The 18,979-nt window shown below is 29.3% G+C and overlaps 3 protein-coding genes across 3 annotated transcripts in view; 2 read left to right on the forward strand and 1 right to left on the reverse strand.

Moving 5' to 3' along the window:
* The window catches only part of LOC113513035 (pecanex-like protein 1), a 33,665-nt gene extending 28,854 nt beyond the window's left edge, over positions 1-4,811 (reverse strand). Inside the window, exons 1-3 of the mRNA XM_052892758.1 lie at positions 4,288-4,811; positions 2,445-2,611; positions 2,131-2,246 (exon numbers count right to left, since the gene is read on the reverse strand). Of these exons, the coding sequence (XP_052748718.1) occupies positions 2,131-2,246; positions 2,445-2,611; positions 4,288-4,440 (436 nt within the window). The 5' untranslated portion in view covers positions 4,441-4,811. The remainder of the gene's footprint in view (positions 1-2,130; positions 2,247-2,444; positions 2,612-4,287) is intronic.
* Positions 4,812-7,273: 2,462 nt separating this feature from the next.
* Positions 7,274-12,100, forward strand: LOC113512861 (mitochondrial 2-oxodicarboxylate carrier). The gene is made up of 4 exons (XM_026896810.3): positions 7,274-7,860; positions 9,013-9,285; positions 9,518-9,699; positions 10,903-12,100. Exons 1-4 carry the CDS (start codon positions 7,522-7,524, stop codon positions 11,018-11,020), a joined length of 912 nt encoding a protein of 303 aa, XP_026752611.2. The 5' UTR covers positions 7,274-7,521; the 3' UTR covers positions 11,021-12,100.
* A 1,973-nt stretch (positions 12,101-14,073) lies between these two features.
* LOC113512869 (uncharacterized) lies at positions 14,074-18,497 on the forward strand. The gene is made up of 3 exons (XM_026896818.3): positions 14,074-14,302; positions 14,573-15,057; positions 15,700-18,497. Exons 2-3 carry the CDS (start codon positions 14,582-14,584, stop codon positions 16,529-16,531), a joined length of 1,308 nt encoding a protein of 435 aa, XP_026752619.2. The 5' UTR covers positions 14,074-14,302; positions 14,573-14,581; the 3' UTR covers positions 16,532-18,497.
* The last annotated feature ends 482 nt before the right edge of the window (positions 18,498-18,979 follow it).

The raw sequence follows: 18,979 nt of genomic DNA on the forward strand, positions 1-18,979 counted from the left end.
ATGTTATTATTTAGAATACAAGGTACAAAAAAGTGTATAAAAAACTCTTCATTTATTCAAAGTGAACTGAAAAAAATTATGCAATATATATACAAGTGTGAAAGAAAAGTAAAGATGATAATAATGTTGTTTAATTTCAGGAATGCTATTTAAACAATAGCATTCCTTTTTCAATGACTGTACAACTTCTGATATTCATCAAGACCTTGTATATTAATGAAGTCGAGATATAATTTGCCACGTCATTGTTAGACAATCATTATACAGTAAATATATTAATAAAAAAAAACTGTATTTTATTATGTAATTAAAATTAGAATTATTATAAATACCTCAGTATAAGGTTATATTATATATATTAAGGTTGTATAATTACTTATGACTAGTCTTATACCACGATCTACCATAATGGTATTAATTATACCATTATGGTATATATGTCATTTTATAAAACGAAACATAATATATAGCATAATTATGATAAACATATATAAAGTAATATAGTAGTACTAATCAGTCAATCAACAGTGAACCCAACACCTTATAAAAACTAGATGTTCTCTGCGACTTCGTCCACATGCATCAATGTATAAATTATTATAAGTGTAAGTATATTATAAGTTAGGATATAACCTACCTGTGTGCCAAATTTCATTCAAATCTTTTTAGTTATTTAAACATGACTGTGTAACAAATAAATATATTCATAGACTTTCTCATTTAGAATAGTAGTACTCAAAGAATGAACAAGGAGATAGAATATAGCATTTAACCCCCTTATTTATATAACTTTAAATATCTAAAAACCCTATTTTAGCTATTGCAGTGTTGTCTTTTTATTTTTTATGTATAAGTTGAAATCAAAATCCTTTAGCATACTACGAAGAGACAGTTCTATTGGTGAAATTTAACATTTTAATCAAAGAAATGTGGATTGAAAAGCAACATCACCTATCCAATACTAATATTATAAAGATTTGTATTTTTGTGTGTATGTTTGTAATGAATATAATAAACTCAAAAACTACTTTGCCGATTTCAAAAATTCTTTTACCATTAGAAAGCTACATTCACCCTGAGTAACATAGGCTATATTTATTGCTAAAAAAGATCGAACGTAACTCAAAGTGTAAAAAAATGCTATAAAATATTTTATTTACATCGCGTACACTGCGAAAACTATTGGTGATAGAACAAAAGTATGTTCTACAATATTGAAGAAAATATTAATAACTACAAAAAAATCCGTGCTACTATATGTCCAAATATTATCGTTATGTCACAATAACCACTTTTTACATTTTAAAAGTTGATAGTAGTACCGACCAAAATAACACCATGGTATTCATACTTCTGTTTAAATCCTTATCCAATTAAATCATATTGTTTTCAAAACTATTTCAATTTATATATTGATTGATTACTTTTTGAATTGTTGAAATCGGCTATTCTATTCAATAGATATTATGAATTTAATAAGACATAGAAAAAATAACTCTGTCGAGTTGTACAAGTTATTCATACCTACTTTAGCGGTGCGGGAGAGGGGCAGGTGGGGGCCGGCCCATTTATGAAATAGGTAGCTAGGTAGGATCAGATAAAAATGTAAAATATTGTAAAAATGTCCACCCGTGCGAAGCTGGGATGGGCCGCTAGTACTTAATACAATAAGGAATGAATTTAGAGAAAAACTGAAACTATATATTATTATTTTTATGAAAATAATTATACTTTTTCATACAAATTTCACTCCTATTTTTATAGCCTTAAGGACAAAATTGAGAAAAATCCTTTATTACTTATGTAGGTTATGAAAGCGATCCACTGTCAAAATTTGGTAATTCTAACTTTAGTAGTTCCAGCTGCGCATTGATAAGTCAGTCAGTCAAGATTTTTCTCTATTATAGACAGTAAATATATTGCTTTGAATAAATGAGTTCTCAGATATGATTCTATATTGGACTAACTTAATACTTTTCTAAATATGAGTACATGGAAATACATATTTATTTTCTGTTATGTCCCAAATACTTATCCTCTGGTTTTCATAACATAGTTAGTTATCTTAATATAAAACACATAGTGTGATTATGGAGTACTTAACAATATTAATAATTAAGTATCACTTACCAATGGTACTGTTATTAGGTTTGTGGTATTCTAAAGATGTTATAGACTCGTTGTCACTACCTTGCACCACTACTCCGCCCAGTCGGAGCATTTGCATCTCCATGCCTTCTTCGGGTCTATAAAATTTAAATTCACCAATATAACTTTTACTGATATGCAAGCTGGACTCAAAATTATCAGAAAGAAAATACTGTATTCATGAAATTGTAAAGATGTCAAGATTGTATAAAACAAATAAAAAAATACTGTTTAAGTTTTTACTTTTAATTAATAAAAAATACTTAAAAAAATATAATTAAAAAAGGAGTACTCACACAGTATTATTGTTAGAGGCTCCCGCTTCTCCAGTGGGTTGTATGATAATACACTCACTTGTATCATACATGTGATGAAGACTGTGGTTCAGTATCTTGAGTATTGTGAAGAGCAATGCTACAAGAACACAGTACACAATCCAACCCGAACTTGCCGGTGGGAAGTACTGTGAAAGGGGGTGATAATTTGATTATGGATGCCTTAGAGGTGGTCTATTTAGTTCAATAATTTATTGCACACATATTGTTATAGTATTTGTACTTGGAGAGAGAACTTATAAAACTCATTTGTGTAGGTACCTCTATACCATTCTTGTTTTTGGTACTGCTGCTAAACAGTTATGTTTGCATGATTGTGTTTTAGTTTAAAGGGTAGGGGTGCCTATTGATATATTGAGCCTTATATTACTTAGGAATATCAATGCATAAGAGGAAGCATAGATACCACAGAGTAATCCTTGCTGTCTATGATGCTGTTGATACTTATGTATTACAGTTATTATTTTCCAGTACAGATAATTTCAATTTAAATAAAAAACATTCAATAATATAATTATATATAAATTTTTTGTCATTATTATTAGTCAGCAGAGGATTTATCCTACAAGAAAGGGCTATAAGAACTAATATACATATTTCACAAAGAGATTCTTATAAAGAATATTTTAAAATGCTCACAATTTTAACGGTTCCAAGTCTCTATATACTAGTAGTCCTTACTGATTTTGTAAAGACTCTTCTTAAAAGTGAAACAGAACAAGATAGAAAAAATAAAGACTTCTAGGAGGGAGGATGTTAGTACTAACTCTATACCTTGTCTGAACATTGTTAAACACAGTATATGTCATTAGGAAGTAGTGCTTTTTAATAAATTACCTGTTGAATTAAAAATTGTACATAATCTCAATTCTTTTAAATTTAAACTACAATCACTTTTATTGAAAAAATGCTGTTACTCTGTTAATGACTTTTATACTGGTGATTAAATACTAGAATTAAAAATAAATTTGTCATATATATTATGGATGATGTTGACATTTTTTATTGTAAAATATATTTATTATTTTAATTCAATACTTGTAATATTCAATTTAATGCTTTTTTGTATGAACATACTTAATTTCATACACATATACATTGTTTTATGAATAAATGACTAATGACTATTTTTTATTACTATCTTCCAAAAATTGAGGATCAACATATTTTATGTACTATATAAAATATAATAAAAATAAAAAAAATAAAATAAAATAAAGATCAATAAACTGTTTATTTAAACATACTTTTTGGTACACATTTATACAGTTTATGGGAGTCATCTTTAGTATTTAAAAAAATATATTGTTTATAAATATAAACACAGACTGTGTTCTAATTATAAACTATAAACTCTGAACTAATTGAATGAGATACTAACAATATAAACATAAGTAATATTGTTGTTATAATTCTAGGTATGCTTTTTTAATGTATTTTTAAATTGTATTCATGTTAACACATTAGGATAAAAAATTTGCCTTAATAAAAAAGCTTATAAGTTGTGAATGTTTTTATATAAACTAGATGTTATAACATAAAAGTTTCATAGTATATAACATAAATCTGGTCTGATCTTGATCAGGCATCTATTTATCAGTTTAAATTGTTTTTATAAAAAAAAAAAAAAAATTTATTTTTTAGAGAAATTACTTAAAAGAAATTAGGGCACTGATCTTTGTTGCACACAGTTAACCATAACAATGATGTAAAACAATTTGACCTGATTTTACATGACAACACACTATAACCTGCTGAAATTTAATAAGCTTGTAAAAATATTATTAATCAAAATAATACTCACCAAGTATACCGAGAACGGTAGACATAGCAGGAATAGCCACACATACAAGTGGACTGTGTTGCAAAACAAATTCTGATGGGGATCATAAAACCATCCTCCTGTCAACGAAGCCCAAACACCTTGGCGTAATATCTCTAAAGTCTGAGAACCCATTTTATATGCTATGTCCACATTTCCGCGTCTAATTCACATTCCATCCACACTACACTGTTAGCAAAAGAAATCACATTTTCTTTTCACTTATTTTCTGCAAACCTTTCATCTTTCCTGCCATTTTGTATGACAAATGTATTGTACAAGCGAAAACAGACTCTATAGACATTTATTGTTTTTAATCGGTTGGCGGCTATTTAGAACAAAGGGACCATATACATAGATAAAAAGCACAGCAAAAAGCTATGACACAGAAAATTTTTATTGCATTAAAAAAATATCCTAAAGAAAATATGAGAAAGAAAAATTGGAATAAAATTAAAACCCATTTCAACCCTAAATATCTAGTCGATAAGATGACAGCTTTCAAGAATCACGATATGACATTTCGGAAAGGATTTGACAGTTAAGCACTACGAAGAAGGATATAAAAAGGAATGATAAAATAAAAACTGTTAATTATATGGTTGCCTCCTTTTTTCTTACGCAAATATAATTAGTAAAAAGAAGATGAAAGATACACCATCAGTAGTTTTTTTTCTCAATTCATAGCAGGATACTGTATACGGCCGTACAATCCTACCAAATTCAGATATAACTGCTTGCATACTTTCTACATAAACTGTGTCTAATATATATAGTAATGTGAAATTGGTTAATGACAAATAATTGACATGTCAAACATTATCTAAAAGCTAAAGTTTAAGCGTGCATCTATTGAAAATTATACCTACTTAAAAATTAAAAAATATAAACCCATTATACAACTTACATATCTATAATGTATATAATATATATTGTTAAAGCGTTATACCACAAATATTTTATTGCCCACGCGTATGATTGTCCCTTTCTCCGGGACAGCTATTGGACTTCGCTGGGCTATTAATTATAGTGCAGAAAAAAATTACGCAATCTGTCAGTTTTAAATTTTAACTTAGTTGCCAACAAAATGCAATGCAACAGGTATCATATTTTATTTTTTCCTTCTATTCGATAACGTTCCAAAATCGTTTATTCAAAAAAATCCTGGTTATCGATTCAAAATTTGGGTGCATTTATGTATTCAAGATTATTTTAAATAAATACAAAACCCATATCGATAATAAATGTGTTTATATATAAAAGAAATTGAATTTTTTTATACTACTGAGGTGACAAACAAGTTTACGGGTCAACTAAGTGGTAACCGTAATCTATGAACTCATGTAATACCAAGGGCATTACGCGCGTGTTACCAACCTTGATTTCTTTATCCATTTTTTAATAACCCCTAGCTGTAGTATTTGGGAAAAACCTCAATAGAGAGTTCACTTTATATTCTGAGCGTTCATGGGAGAAAATATGTCTGAAGCTGTGTCATACGCGATTGTCTAGTCTCGAGCGTGAATTCCGTAGTAAATTGAACTTCCTGTAAACATGACGCTTTACGATGGTAGAAAGCGGCCGTGTGCATCATATTGAACAATTCCTCTGAGTACAATCCGTTGTATAAGTGGTAGAACACACAGAGTGAGGCAAAATCTCTCATGAAACTTAAAGGTTCAATACTGTTTGTAATCTTGGGATCATCGACAATTTGCATAGCTCGTCGATGCACTGAGTTGAAGAATTCAAGCTGGTATTTAGGTGCTCCCGTCTATAAGTGCCAGCAATACTCCATGTTTCCGAATTTGCGATATATAGAACATTAATTGTTGATCCGGCGTGAAGTATTGTTTCGCTCTGTTAACCACATCCAGTTTTTTGGATGTCACCTTTATCTTATTTTCATAGTGGCTACGGAGCTGTACGTCACTACAGATGTCGATACCAAGGATCCCAATGCTTTTAGAAATATCAAGAGACGTGTACTTGAATTATGGCGCCACAGCAAATGGTTTTCTTTTTTGGGAGGATTTTAGTAATTCATCGGAGATAGGTTATAATTACTGTTCTATTAGTTATAACCTAGACGCAGTATAAAATAGGTATACTTGGTGTATGTTTTGTAAATGTGTGCATTTAACTGACAATTAAAAATTTATATGGAATTGAAGATGCAAATATAGCTAAAATTGTATAGCGAAAAATAATCAAATTAAATTATTTCTAATAATTCTGGTATATAATATTTTATTTTGCATCCAGATACATCACACTTAATTACAAGTAATTATATTCATTTAAAACTAATTCCACTTCAAAACATAAAAATAATTAAAACTTAGGTTTGTTCATATTCTCGCCAAAAAACCTTGAGCTTATATTGTGTAGGGGGGAAAGGGATTGTTAGTAATGGAGACTGAGAATCCCATTGCTAGCAATATACCCAGCCAGGTCGATCTCCTCGCGGTTCCCCCTGGAAACTATCATGGTTAATTCCTGATGAATTCATCATGATGGGCTAACTGGCCTGTTTTCATTCTCATCTATTACCCTTCACTGGTACCATACCATTTCCACACATAAAAAAAAAATATTGTGTAGATAAAATGTTCTACGTGTTGTATCTGGTTTTAGCCAGTACTATCCTTAATCTGTGGTATTAGTTGAATTACTCTATGCAGCGTATACATTCAAGCGGTAGCATTTAACTTGTTAATAAAATTAATTATAAGTTCTATGTGTCGGATATAAAGTTCAAATTAGTTTTCTTATTAAAGTCGGATCTAAAAAGTTTACAGTTAGTATATTTGGTATAATATGCGGGTTATATATGTGCTTATTTGGAATTACAGCTACCGCCTATGTATTTTGTATAAAATATGTGTATACTATTTATAAAAAAAAATAGAACATACTAACACTAAATAGTAACGTATTTGTCATTTTTGATTTAAGTACTTAACCAAATTTTGCGTCAAAATTTCTGTAAATTAGTCTTGTTGGTGCCCCGTTATATACTCTTTATTTAGTCCAAATAATGTAAACTTAAAGAACGATAATGTAGCTGTTTGGTTTAATTAATATGTATATAATGGTTTGTATATTTAAGATAACAGTAGACACAGCAATTTGCCGGAAAAATTACTATTGTGCGTTATACACGCAAGAGTGTATGTCGTGTATTTTGTTAAATTAAATAATATATTCGTAAAAATGTCGGAACTTGAAAAATTTATTAAACAAGCTACTATGCAAATTGGTGCTGGTGGAAGTGCAGGTTTTGTAGAAGTTTGTATTATGCATCCCTTGGATCTTGTTAAAACAAGATTGCAAATACAAGCTACAAAATCTTCTGCATCTAGTGATCGTCATTATTATACTGGAATAGTGGATTGCATGAAAAAGATGTACAAATATGAAGGTTTAACATCTTTCTGGAAAGGAATTTTGCCGCCAATTCTTGCAGAAACCCCTAAAAGAGCAGTAAAGTTTGTAACCTTCGAACAGTATAAAAGATTTTTTATGTTTGGTTCCAGTACACCGACACCGCTAGTAAGAGTTTTGTATTATTTTATTTTAACATAGTAATCAGAGACATTAATGAGTACTGTTAGTACTTTATTAGTTTATTAATACATTATAATGTATAACTTTTGCATTTTCTACAAAGCGGAACCGGAAGTGAACGGAACGAATCATTCCATAATATGGAGTAAGAGTATGAATAATCACAAGTAGAGTTTCTATTCATCATTATTTCTTCAGTACTCCTAATTTTTAAAATAAAATATATTAGAGATTATTTATTGAAATATAATTGTAACTTTAAGCGTTTTTCCATGTTCTTTACGTCAATCGATTTCAAAAATGAAGATCCGCTCAATTTGATAACATATATGTTGTTATATATCATGCGATATCTTTTCCGATTTTAATAGTTTCTTAGCAATTTATAAAATATCCCATATTGCTCTAATATTAAGTTTTCACTATTAAAGTCGCTGTTTTTTAGCAGTTTTAAAATATAGACGTAAAAGCATGTGAACAGCTTTTAAAAGGGTTAATTAATTAGTCACTAATAATAAAATAATTATATATATAAATATAGCGAGTTTTTATACATGAAAGCATTCATTGTTTTTATATGATTTACGTTCGTTATGTAAGGTTTTATAAATTTTATTATTACCTTGAGCCATAATAAATTATTTCTAATCACGTCAGTAAATAATATTTATTATATTTGTGATACGTCTGTGCATTATAATCTACCTATCTAAACAATATCTCTTTAGCGGTATTTTGAATTACATTTTAATTATTTCTTGCACGTTTTCGGGTAAACATATCGGACTTGTTGTCTGTTCTAAAAATAAACTGAGCATGTGAATGCATATATTTACGTGTGATCGACCTCTGCAATAGTACTCGAGGATAATTGATCATGGCTGTTCTAACATTATGATTATGTTTTAACAGAATGATACTACATAGGCAACAAAGTTAATAAGAAATGGTAGTAGGTATGGTAATGATAGAAGAATTTCACTTTATCGTTATGTGTTCACATGCATTCCTTTAGCTTCTATAAATGTACGAGTAATAAAAGACATAGATACAGATTATGTATATTGGATGGGCCCTATCCAATCATATTTTAATACTACTGTTCGTAATGTTAAGTAATTATGCAATAATTTTCAGACATTCTCATTAGCCGGATTAGGAGCTGGCATAACGGAGGCAATTTTAGTTAATCCTTTTGAAGTGGTCAAAGTGACTTTACAATCAAACACTTCTCTAGCAGCTCAAGTGCCGAGTACGTGGTCTGTTACGAGACAAATTGTTAGAGAGCATGGCTTAGGGTCACGGGGACTCAACAAAGGGTTAACAGCTACCATAGCAAGAAATGGCGTATTTAATATGGTGTATTTTGGATTTTACCATAGTGTGAAGGGATTGGTTCCGGAGTATCAAGTAAGTTCTGTACAGTGTCACATGACTGTATTTAGAAATGTAAAAGTTATACTATTACAATTATCAAATGAAAAAAATATTACAATAATTGTGCTAAAAAACGAACATATTGTTTAATTATAATTATAAATTTTAATAAATTAATAATATTAATTTAATTAATAAATATGCCAACTCTAACTATTAATAAAAGACTTACAAAAATAAAAAAAAATTATATCTACCTTTTCAGGATTCAATTAAGGAATTTGGCCGAAAGGTAGCTATAGGATTTACGGCTGGTGTTCTCGGTTCTTGTGTGAATATACCATTTGATGTTGCCAAAAGTCGTATCCAGGGCCCTCAGCCTATACCAGGAATCGTAAAATACATATCAACTACAGGAGCAATCGTCTTGGTTTACAGAGAAGAAGGGTAAGTTAAGACGCAGCATAGGTAGAATTTCAAATGTTTAAAATTAGAAATTTCACACATTTCATTTGATCATAATTTGCGATTTAATGCACTGGAGTCGATTCTAAGGAGCTATTTCTATAAACCTGTCTCTAAAATAAAAATTTCATTTAGATATAACATCGAAATCTTTACTCTAAGGATAAATATGAACTTAATTTCTAATAGATTTGAATCAGAATTATAATTAATTTGGTTTATGAATGGTTCATAAAATAGTAATTTCGTAAATAAATTCAATTAAAATAGGATAAATTAAGGTTCAGTCGAAAGAAACAGCGTCTCATAATCGACTTATAACCGACTATCATAAGAAAGTGAGACTCATAAAGTCTCATTTTCTTATTTTCTTATGATTGTGGGTTCGACTCCTACACAATACAAACATTTATATTTATAAATATGTTTCTTTGTATAGATCTAAGCGTGTTCTATGTATAATATATGTATATGTACAAAAAATGTATGTACCTGTGTCTACCAATTACTTAGCAGGTAACTTATACAAGTTTTGCTCAGTTTGAGATTGTAATGGTATTTATTTATGAAAAAAAAAATTTAATATTGATTTACAAGACAAAAAATGTATTAGGATTATTATCAGATTCAAAACATATTGATATTTGTATACCATAAGCACTTGGGACTTGTCCCAGTGCCAAGTTAAAATGTTAGAACAATTGAAATTAAAAGATATTTTTGGCCAGAAACCGTAGTTCAACGCTCATTTCATTAGAGGACATTCCATTATCACTAAAGGTCAAATGCCACATGAAATTGTAAAGTTCTTATATTAAAAACAAATTTGAGTGTCTGTTATTTATTTTACGTTGCTTACACTACATTGTTAATCTGTAAACAAAATTGGTATATAGTATGTTTTGTTTTTTAAATTATTATAGAACTCGGCCATATTAATTATTTTACTGATAAATTCTTAAATACAATATTTAAACTTAAATAATTGATAGATTATAATTATAGTAATTCTAAATAATGCAGTAGTCTTGTCGTGAGCACTCGTATAGATCTCAAGTCATAATTGATTGGTCGATTAATATGAATCATGCTTTAATAAATACGTCCTTTTATATATCTCTTTAAATACATAGCAACAGACACAGTTATAGATGTTATTTTATTAATATAAATTCTCTTTTTTAGGTTTCGAGCCCTCTATAAAGGTTTGCTGCCTAAAGTCCTTCGGCTGGGTCCCGGTGGTGCTATAATGTTAGTGGTATACGATTATGTATATCACTTTTTAGAGAACAGGTTTCAATAGTTCATTTATAATAAATTATAATTAATTTATGAATTCCGTATACGACTATCCAAGGAGTATTTAAATCCGTGCAAACAATGTTGTTTTTATGTAAACTATACGAGACATTACTACTGTATTTAAAGTAGATATTACGCAATCGAATTCTATGTAATTATGCTTGAACGTCAACAGGTAGATAAAATTAATACTATTATGTATGTAAAATATAAAATCTAAAAGCTGTGCCATATAATTATACGAATAAACTCAGCCCCTCTAGAGTCATTTGTCCAATGCATATATTACAATAATAGAAAATATAACGCTTTATCTAGAGCATTGGAAGTATTTGTCTAGAGTGTTGGAAGTATGAGTCCCACTTAAATATATGCAATATTTACTTATAGTAAAAATATCCCGTCTAGACTAAAGAGGTTTCAGTCTTGAACTTTTATAACAAGTTTTTAACGTGTGATAGACATTTCAACTGTAATGTAGTATGTACCCTAGATATACTAGGTACATATGCAAACAACTCGAAATAATATCTCGCTTAGTAGAGGAGGTACCTTGGCACGCTACATTTTAAAGCAAGATAATATTTCAGATAGGTTTACCTGTGTCACAGCCTGTGCTAACCTAAAATACTGTCCTGATACTTTTTGAATTGTATAAATTATAGGTTAAGACAAAGAAAGACCTTGAAAAATTTAATATTTTCCAAAGAACATAGTTAAAATATTAAAGGTTATTTTCAATCTATTATACAAAATCTACGATTGGGGCATAGTTTTAAAGAAAGTATTAAATAAATATTACAGAATAAACATAAGCGTACTTATCGCTCAAAGATATTCCATTTGTCAGGCTGTTATCAGAGTTCTTCGGTAGATGTTGGGAATAATGCTTGTTATAGTATATTACAGTAGTCAAATATAAATATCTTGTTTATTTAATGTTGTTATATAATCATATTGTTTTGTGAAGAAGATTACTATCATTACAGATAACATTGACCCGAGTGTATGATATTTGATAATAAAGTAATTGAGTTTTGTATTAAATTCATTTAAAAACAATGAAACGATTTATTGCCTACCTAAGTATTTCTATTTTAAGTATATAATTACTTATGCTAGTAATTTATTAAAATACGTATTTTTTTTTAAGTTCTTAATAATGTGGTTTGTACATTACATGGTACATTAATCTATAGAACTGATTGGAGACTCCAATTTGGAGTATTATTTCGCCTAGACGATATAAAAAATCGTGTCATTTAAAATTTTTGACAAATTTTTCGATGATGAAAATCAAACTAAATTGATCCGAGATACGCTAGTGAGCGCTACGTTGGAATTAAATATGACAAATACTACATTCAGTGAAGTATAAGGATCACAATTGTGAGCTTTCTATTTGTATGTTACTCTGATAAGGTTATCTAAAGTATTTACATCTTTGTTTTTAAATATACATTATACAGTACCTATGTTAGTAAATGCATCATATATGTATCGATAATAAATTTGTATAAAAGCTAAAAACTACTATAAGAAAATACGATAAGACAGGTTTTCTGGCCACATCCCAAAATTTCACAACTGCAGTGAAATATAGGTTAATATACCTATATTTATATTACTAATATTAAATATTAGTAATATACATACATAAAGTATTATAGAAAACATTAAATATACTTTTAAAATTTTGGAATACTACCTACTTATTTCAATTATTGTAGGTAAAAGTATAAAGAAACAATACTTCTATGCTATTCAAGCTACGTTCTCCCATCTAGTAATAATAGTTGGTGAAAAATACGTAAAATTTTTAAAATAGCTAATACTTAATATATTATATAAAGCAAAGTCAAAAATCTCGTTTTGTATCTATTTACAATCTAAAATTTTTTTTTTTCTACAATTATAACTCATTTGTAATGGTTCTGTAATACTTATTATTTAAAAGGATAGATTTTTAAAATGAACTTACATTTATTATGTGTAATTTTGTGCGTCTTTTTAGTTTATGTTATATCCCGGTATTGTTCATGTAACTGTATCCGATTACCTTAAATATAATTACGAATTAAAATACGTTTTCTTTTTTTTCATAATTCCCGCCAATATTATTCGAGCCCTTTCTACAAATATTTATATTTTGTGCCTTTTATGCACCCTAAACTTTTTTTTTTTCAACACAGGGGGCAAACGAGTATGCGGCTCACCTGATGGTAAGTGACTACCGCCGCCCATGATCACCCACAACACCAGCGGCATTGCAGGTCTGCTGCCGGCCTTTTATATAATATATATATAATATTATATATATACTAATGTATAAAAAATTATATACGGCTGTATAACTCTAAAAATTCCGATATAACTTGCTTTTTATTTTCTGTATAAACTTTGTCGAATATATAATCTAGTAATGTAAAATTTGTCATTGACAAATAATTGACATATCAAACATTTTCTATACACTATCCTGCTATGAATTGAGAAAAATAGCAACTGATGATATATCTTTCGTCCTCTTTTTACTATATATATTTGCTAAAGAAGAAAGTAGACAACCATATGATTTACAGATTTTATTTTATCATTCCTTCTATGTAATTCCTTGTTTTTAGGTTCTTAGTAGTTTGTACTAAGAACAAGGTGTACTGTATATTTCTAATTTCTAATCTAATCAGTTTCTCTGATCTGTGTACACGACGTTGCCAGTTAATCACATCAGTTAGATAGTGGCATTTGGCATCCAAGCCACCAACAGAATGTTGTTTTTGTACGAATATATGTTATCATTCCCAACTAATATTAAGATCCTTTATTCCGTCATGCCGGATCATGAGCATCTTGAATAGGCGCCATGACAGTATATATATATATATATATATATATATATATATATATATATAATTTAGATAAATATGGTACAACATTTTAGAGTCATTTTTTATTTTTATAATTTACATTGTGTTGTTAAATTGAAAAGGTAACATGCTTTTCATTTTTTAGGTTTCGTCTACATAAGGCTGCTGTCGACTCTTATAACACAGGGATTACTTGATCTGTGTTGGCAATTTGGCATTTGTAATCTGTCATTTCATTTTTATTATTAAAAAATGCAAAACAAAGAATCTTAATAGTTTCTAATCGCACAAACCAAAACAAATTTTATCTGCCGTTATTGAATTTCTATCATACCATCATACCCATATATTTTTGTGAATTACTTATATAGCATTTATTATAAGAAAGTTTTATTAACACATCACGCCGATATAAAGTATGCAATTGTTTATAACCTCTTTAAATTAAATCTGTTACTAGTTTCGTGTTTGTAATCTTTTTCAATTTAATAATAAATTTAATCGTCGCTAAGAATATTTAGTGATAAATTTTAACAATAAAAACACTAAAAAGTTAAACTTATTGTATTACTACTTAATTCGTTCTTAGTGCAATAGAAACTTAGTTAAGAGTATCTTACAATCTTCAGTTCTTAAAAGGGAGTTCCAGATTCCGATAGTAGTTATAAAAACGTTTATATTTTCAGGTTTCAAGCATGGAGCAACTACATCAGGCACAGACAATACCTCACATTGTCCAAGTTTATCAACCTTCCATATCAAACAATAAAATTGAAAATTTTCAAATAATTCATATTTCACATCCGTCACTGCAAGATTCACAAGAGAAAATTACCTATCAGCAATCTGTGTCTGACACTCTCCATATGCCTGTGACTAATCATAATAATGACCCACACATACAATTAAATCAGAATCAAATATCCATTCCATGTCAGCAGGCACATTTGAATTTGAATTTACAACAAATACAGGGTCACATCACATTGCAAAGTTCAGATATGGCTCAGAGTTTGCAGATGACTTCACATATGTTGATGCCTCAACCTCCTGTATTCAAACAGCACATGTTATTGAGTAGCGAACAGCAACAATATTATGGATATGATTATCAAAAGGAGCAGTGTGTTGTAACTAAAGAAGAGCCAGGGTTAACTGACAAAAAGATGGAGTAAGTTTTTTCTTTTTTCCTATATTACTATAGTGGCAAATAGGTATATAGCACATTTGATGGTAAATGATTACTATAGTCTATGGACACTTGTAATGTTAGAGGCATCACATGTTCATTATTGACCCTTAAAAAAAGGGGAAGGGCCCATGCTTTAGTGCTATAAACCATCATCAGAATTTTTTTCTACAACCATAGTGGAAAAGAAAACATTCAGATTGTGATGAACTTCATTATCCTTTTTGTTACATATTATAAAACATCGAGAATATGGGATATTTTGTTCATTGGGTTTTTAAGCTTTAATTTTTTAATTGTGGATATTCTGTTTGGGGGAAAAAAGTGTCACACTAAAACTAAAGTGACACATATGCATTAAGTACACCTCTTGTACCATGCTTTATTTTGGCCAACAAAGTTATTTAAATAAGTATATAAACATGTCTACATGTTATCTCCTGTGATAGTTACTAATGGAGAAGGACTTCTACTGATTGTGGTGTGGTGTTTCATTCTTACTTTGGTAGTTTTAAGTTTGGTGTTTATTATAATTACAAATATACTAGTATCAAAATTACTAAATTAGGAGTAAATTAGATAACATGAAATATTTTGCTAACTATCAACATGATTTCCTTCTAGGTGTAAATCAGAAAGTGCTCAAATAGAAATAGAAATTGTACCATCAAGTAAGCGAACAAGGAGTCAAATTCCAAACCCAGAAAAGTGGGCTTGCAACATACGTAAAATGAAGCATCAAAGAGGGGAGGCCTACATTAGCAGAAGAGGGAAATATGTTCCTGAAAGACGAGTGAAAAATACTAAAGACTGTCTCAAAACTTGTAAATACAAATGTAATGAGAAAATTAACAATACAGATCGGGAACATATATTTAGGGCTTTCTATTCTTTAAATGCGAATGAGAAAAGACACTTTTTACTAAATACAACAGAGAGAAATCATGCCAGACATAAAATTATGGATGGTCAACACAAGAGAAAGTATTCTTTTAAATATTTTTTTCTAGTTAGAGCAGTAAGGTATACAGTGTGTAAGAATTTTTATTTAGGAACTTTAGCTATATCACAGAAACCAGTTTATAATGTACATTTGGGAAAATCTGATATGAATTTACCCAAACCTGATGGTAGGGGATTATCAGAAGCAAGTACTCATAGTTTACCTGCTGAAGTAAAGGATAGAGTTCGAAAACATATAATGTCATTTAAAACAGTAGAATCAAAATCAATAAAACAGTTTTCAAAGAAAAAGCAATATCTACCACCTGGTTTAAGTATAAAAAAAATGTATACAATGTATTATAGTGACTGTAGCAATGAGAATTTGGTACCTGTTAAAGAGTCAATGTATAGGAAAATTTTGAAAGAAGAATTTAATTTACATTTAAAAAAAATTAAGTCTGAACAACAGTTATGTTGTAGATGTAAAGGAACTATTAAGAAAAAATCCTAACTGAAACTGGATACAATTTTTTATACTATTTGTTTGATGTAGAAAAAAATATTCAAAGTTTTTATGGATTTGTTATCTCAAATAAGACATTACAGGGTTATTGCATGTTGCTGTCAGTATGGAAATTGTATAATTTGGATGTTAATCTCCAGTGAGTAGAGGACTGTTTTGTTGTAATTTTTTTTTGTTATACTAATAGATCAAACAAGTGAAATTAATTTTTAATTAAAATTGCTATATAATAGGAGGTGACAGAAATGGCATAACAAGCCAAAGTCCAGCATTAGTAAATTATTAGTAAGAATACTATATTACTAATAGTTATTAGTATTATATTGTCCATGTTACTGTTTAAACTTGATGAATTTGTTTCAATGAGCATAGATTAGTAAATGAAATATTGAAAAATACAAGGTAATAGATTCTAATTGAAATGGGTTTTTTCAGTTCTTTTGTGGTGTTGCAACAACGCCATCTAGTATGAAGATAATACTACTGACTTTTCTGTCCATTAATAACTGCAATTAGTCTTATGAGTAGAATTTTTTATATATTGAAAGGGCGTGTAGATGGGTGCTACTGTAGGCAGTACTCTTCCCTTTTCTTTTGCCTTATATAGTCAACTAATTTTACTGAACTGTGTGTTATTTTGCAGATGTCTATTTCACTGGTTATTTGTTTAATTCCGCTATTATTAGTATGCGTGCTACTGTCAACACTCGAAAATTGCCTACTATTATTACCAGAAACTCTACAAATTATTCTTATTAATCAATCTCCGACTGAGTCAACCAACCAATTAGAATTTCATTCATTATGTCGTACCTCTTCACTAGCATTCTGTCTCGAATCATGTTGACATGAGCGTATCCTTACAATTGAGAACTATAATAGGTATGTGCATACCGTATACAACTAGGTGGCGTTGTATACAGAAATTTATAGTACTTGTTAACCAACTTTAAGAAAAGGAGAAGGGGTTCTCAATTCAACCCTATAAATGCTTTTTTTATAGTGTAACAATATGGAAATTGAAGAAATAAGAGAAGGCGTTTGGTGAAGTGGTAAACTTTAAAAGAAAAATATTTTTAAGGTGTTTATTATTGAGAGGCCTTAATGCAGAAAATAAGAAAATAAATTCACACCCTTATTTTTTAAATATTTATTCATTTTTAATAACATTTTTTTAATCTATGTTCCTTGAGGAAAGTTGTTCATTGTCATGAATTATCCAGCCAGATTTCGCTTGTTATATCCATTTTATTACACCTCTACATTATCATTTGAATGGGCAGTATTAATAGTGTTTTGTAAACAGCAATTTTATATTTTGTAATTTTCATTTTAACATGAGCTAGTTATTTAGTTCTGACATAATGAGTTATTTATCAAATGTATAAAAAGCTTTTGTTGCCTTTTCAAAAAGACAGTAAATTATTTTATAAGGACTAGTCAATTTAGGTGTAAAATTATCTGTAGCTGAGTCTTGGTGCGTGGAATAATTGTGTTCTGAGGGCCTGCCATGAAGTGTTTTCCGAAATTTCGGAGCCAAACGAAACACAAATTTGATGTTGAAATTACATAATACATGTCGTTTGGAAATATTAAAAATGTTAAAATATTGTTCCTTTGGACTTTTATGATAGGATGTATGACGAACGAAATGTTAAACATCATTTATTCGTCCGATTTTGGTATAAACAAAAACACGAAATTAAGTCCGAAATTTCGGGATTTCATTTCATGGTAGACCCGCTGGACAAAACTACGCTTTATGTCCATTTCTTAAAGTTTAGTTTGCATATATCGTTGTTATACGCATCAAAATTCGGGTGATGAACTATTATATCTTTAAAAAATAAATGTATTGATACTAAACTACGATATTGTAGTAAGACTATTTTTATATCGCAGAAGTGCTTTTTATGTAAACGAGACGCAAATAAAGCATGGTTTTAAGTAATTATTTTCTTATTTGATATTTATATGTAACGTTGACGAGTTTAGCTATTTTTGTGATTTTTAAATTGGATTAAACTTGTAAATCTTACTAAATCCTACTAATATTATAAATGTTAAAGTTGGGAATATTGTGTGTATATCCATTATCGAATATAAACGACTGAACGGATTTGAATGGCTTACAGCACACGGGTAAGTTGTAACTAAAAACATGGTTTATATTATATACTGATTAATGAAGGCAATCCTGCGATAAACGGTTATTTATATGAGTTAAATGAGTTAATTTTTTATGTACACATACTTTTAAGGTTATTTATATATATTTTTAATAGATGACAGAAATTATAACCCCATTTACGCTAATGGTAAGCGCTGACGAGGCACCAGTAAGGGATGATAGTTGAGGATGAAAAGGCAGGTCAGTAAGCCCATCCTTATGAATACACCGGAATTCAACACTATGGTAATCAGGGGGGGAGGGGC

Source organism: Galleria mellonella, unplaced genomic scaffold (genome assembly GCF_026898425.1).
Source record: "Galleria mellonella isolate WM207_F2 unplaced genomic scaffold, CSIRO_AGI_GalMel_v1 utg113, whole genome shotgun sequence".
Classification (NCBI taxonomy): Eukaryota; Metazoa; Arthropoda; class Insecta; order Lepidoptera; family Pyralidae; genus Galleria; species Galleria mellonella.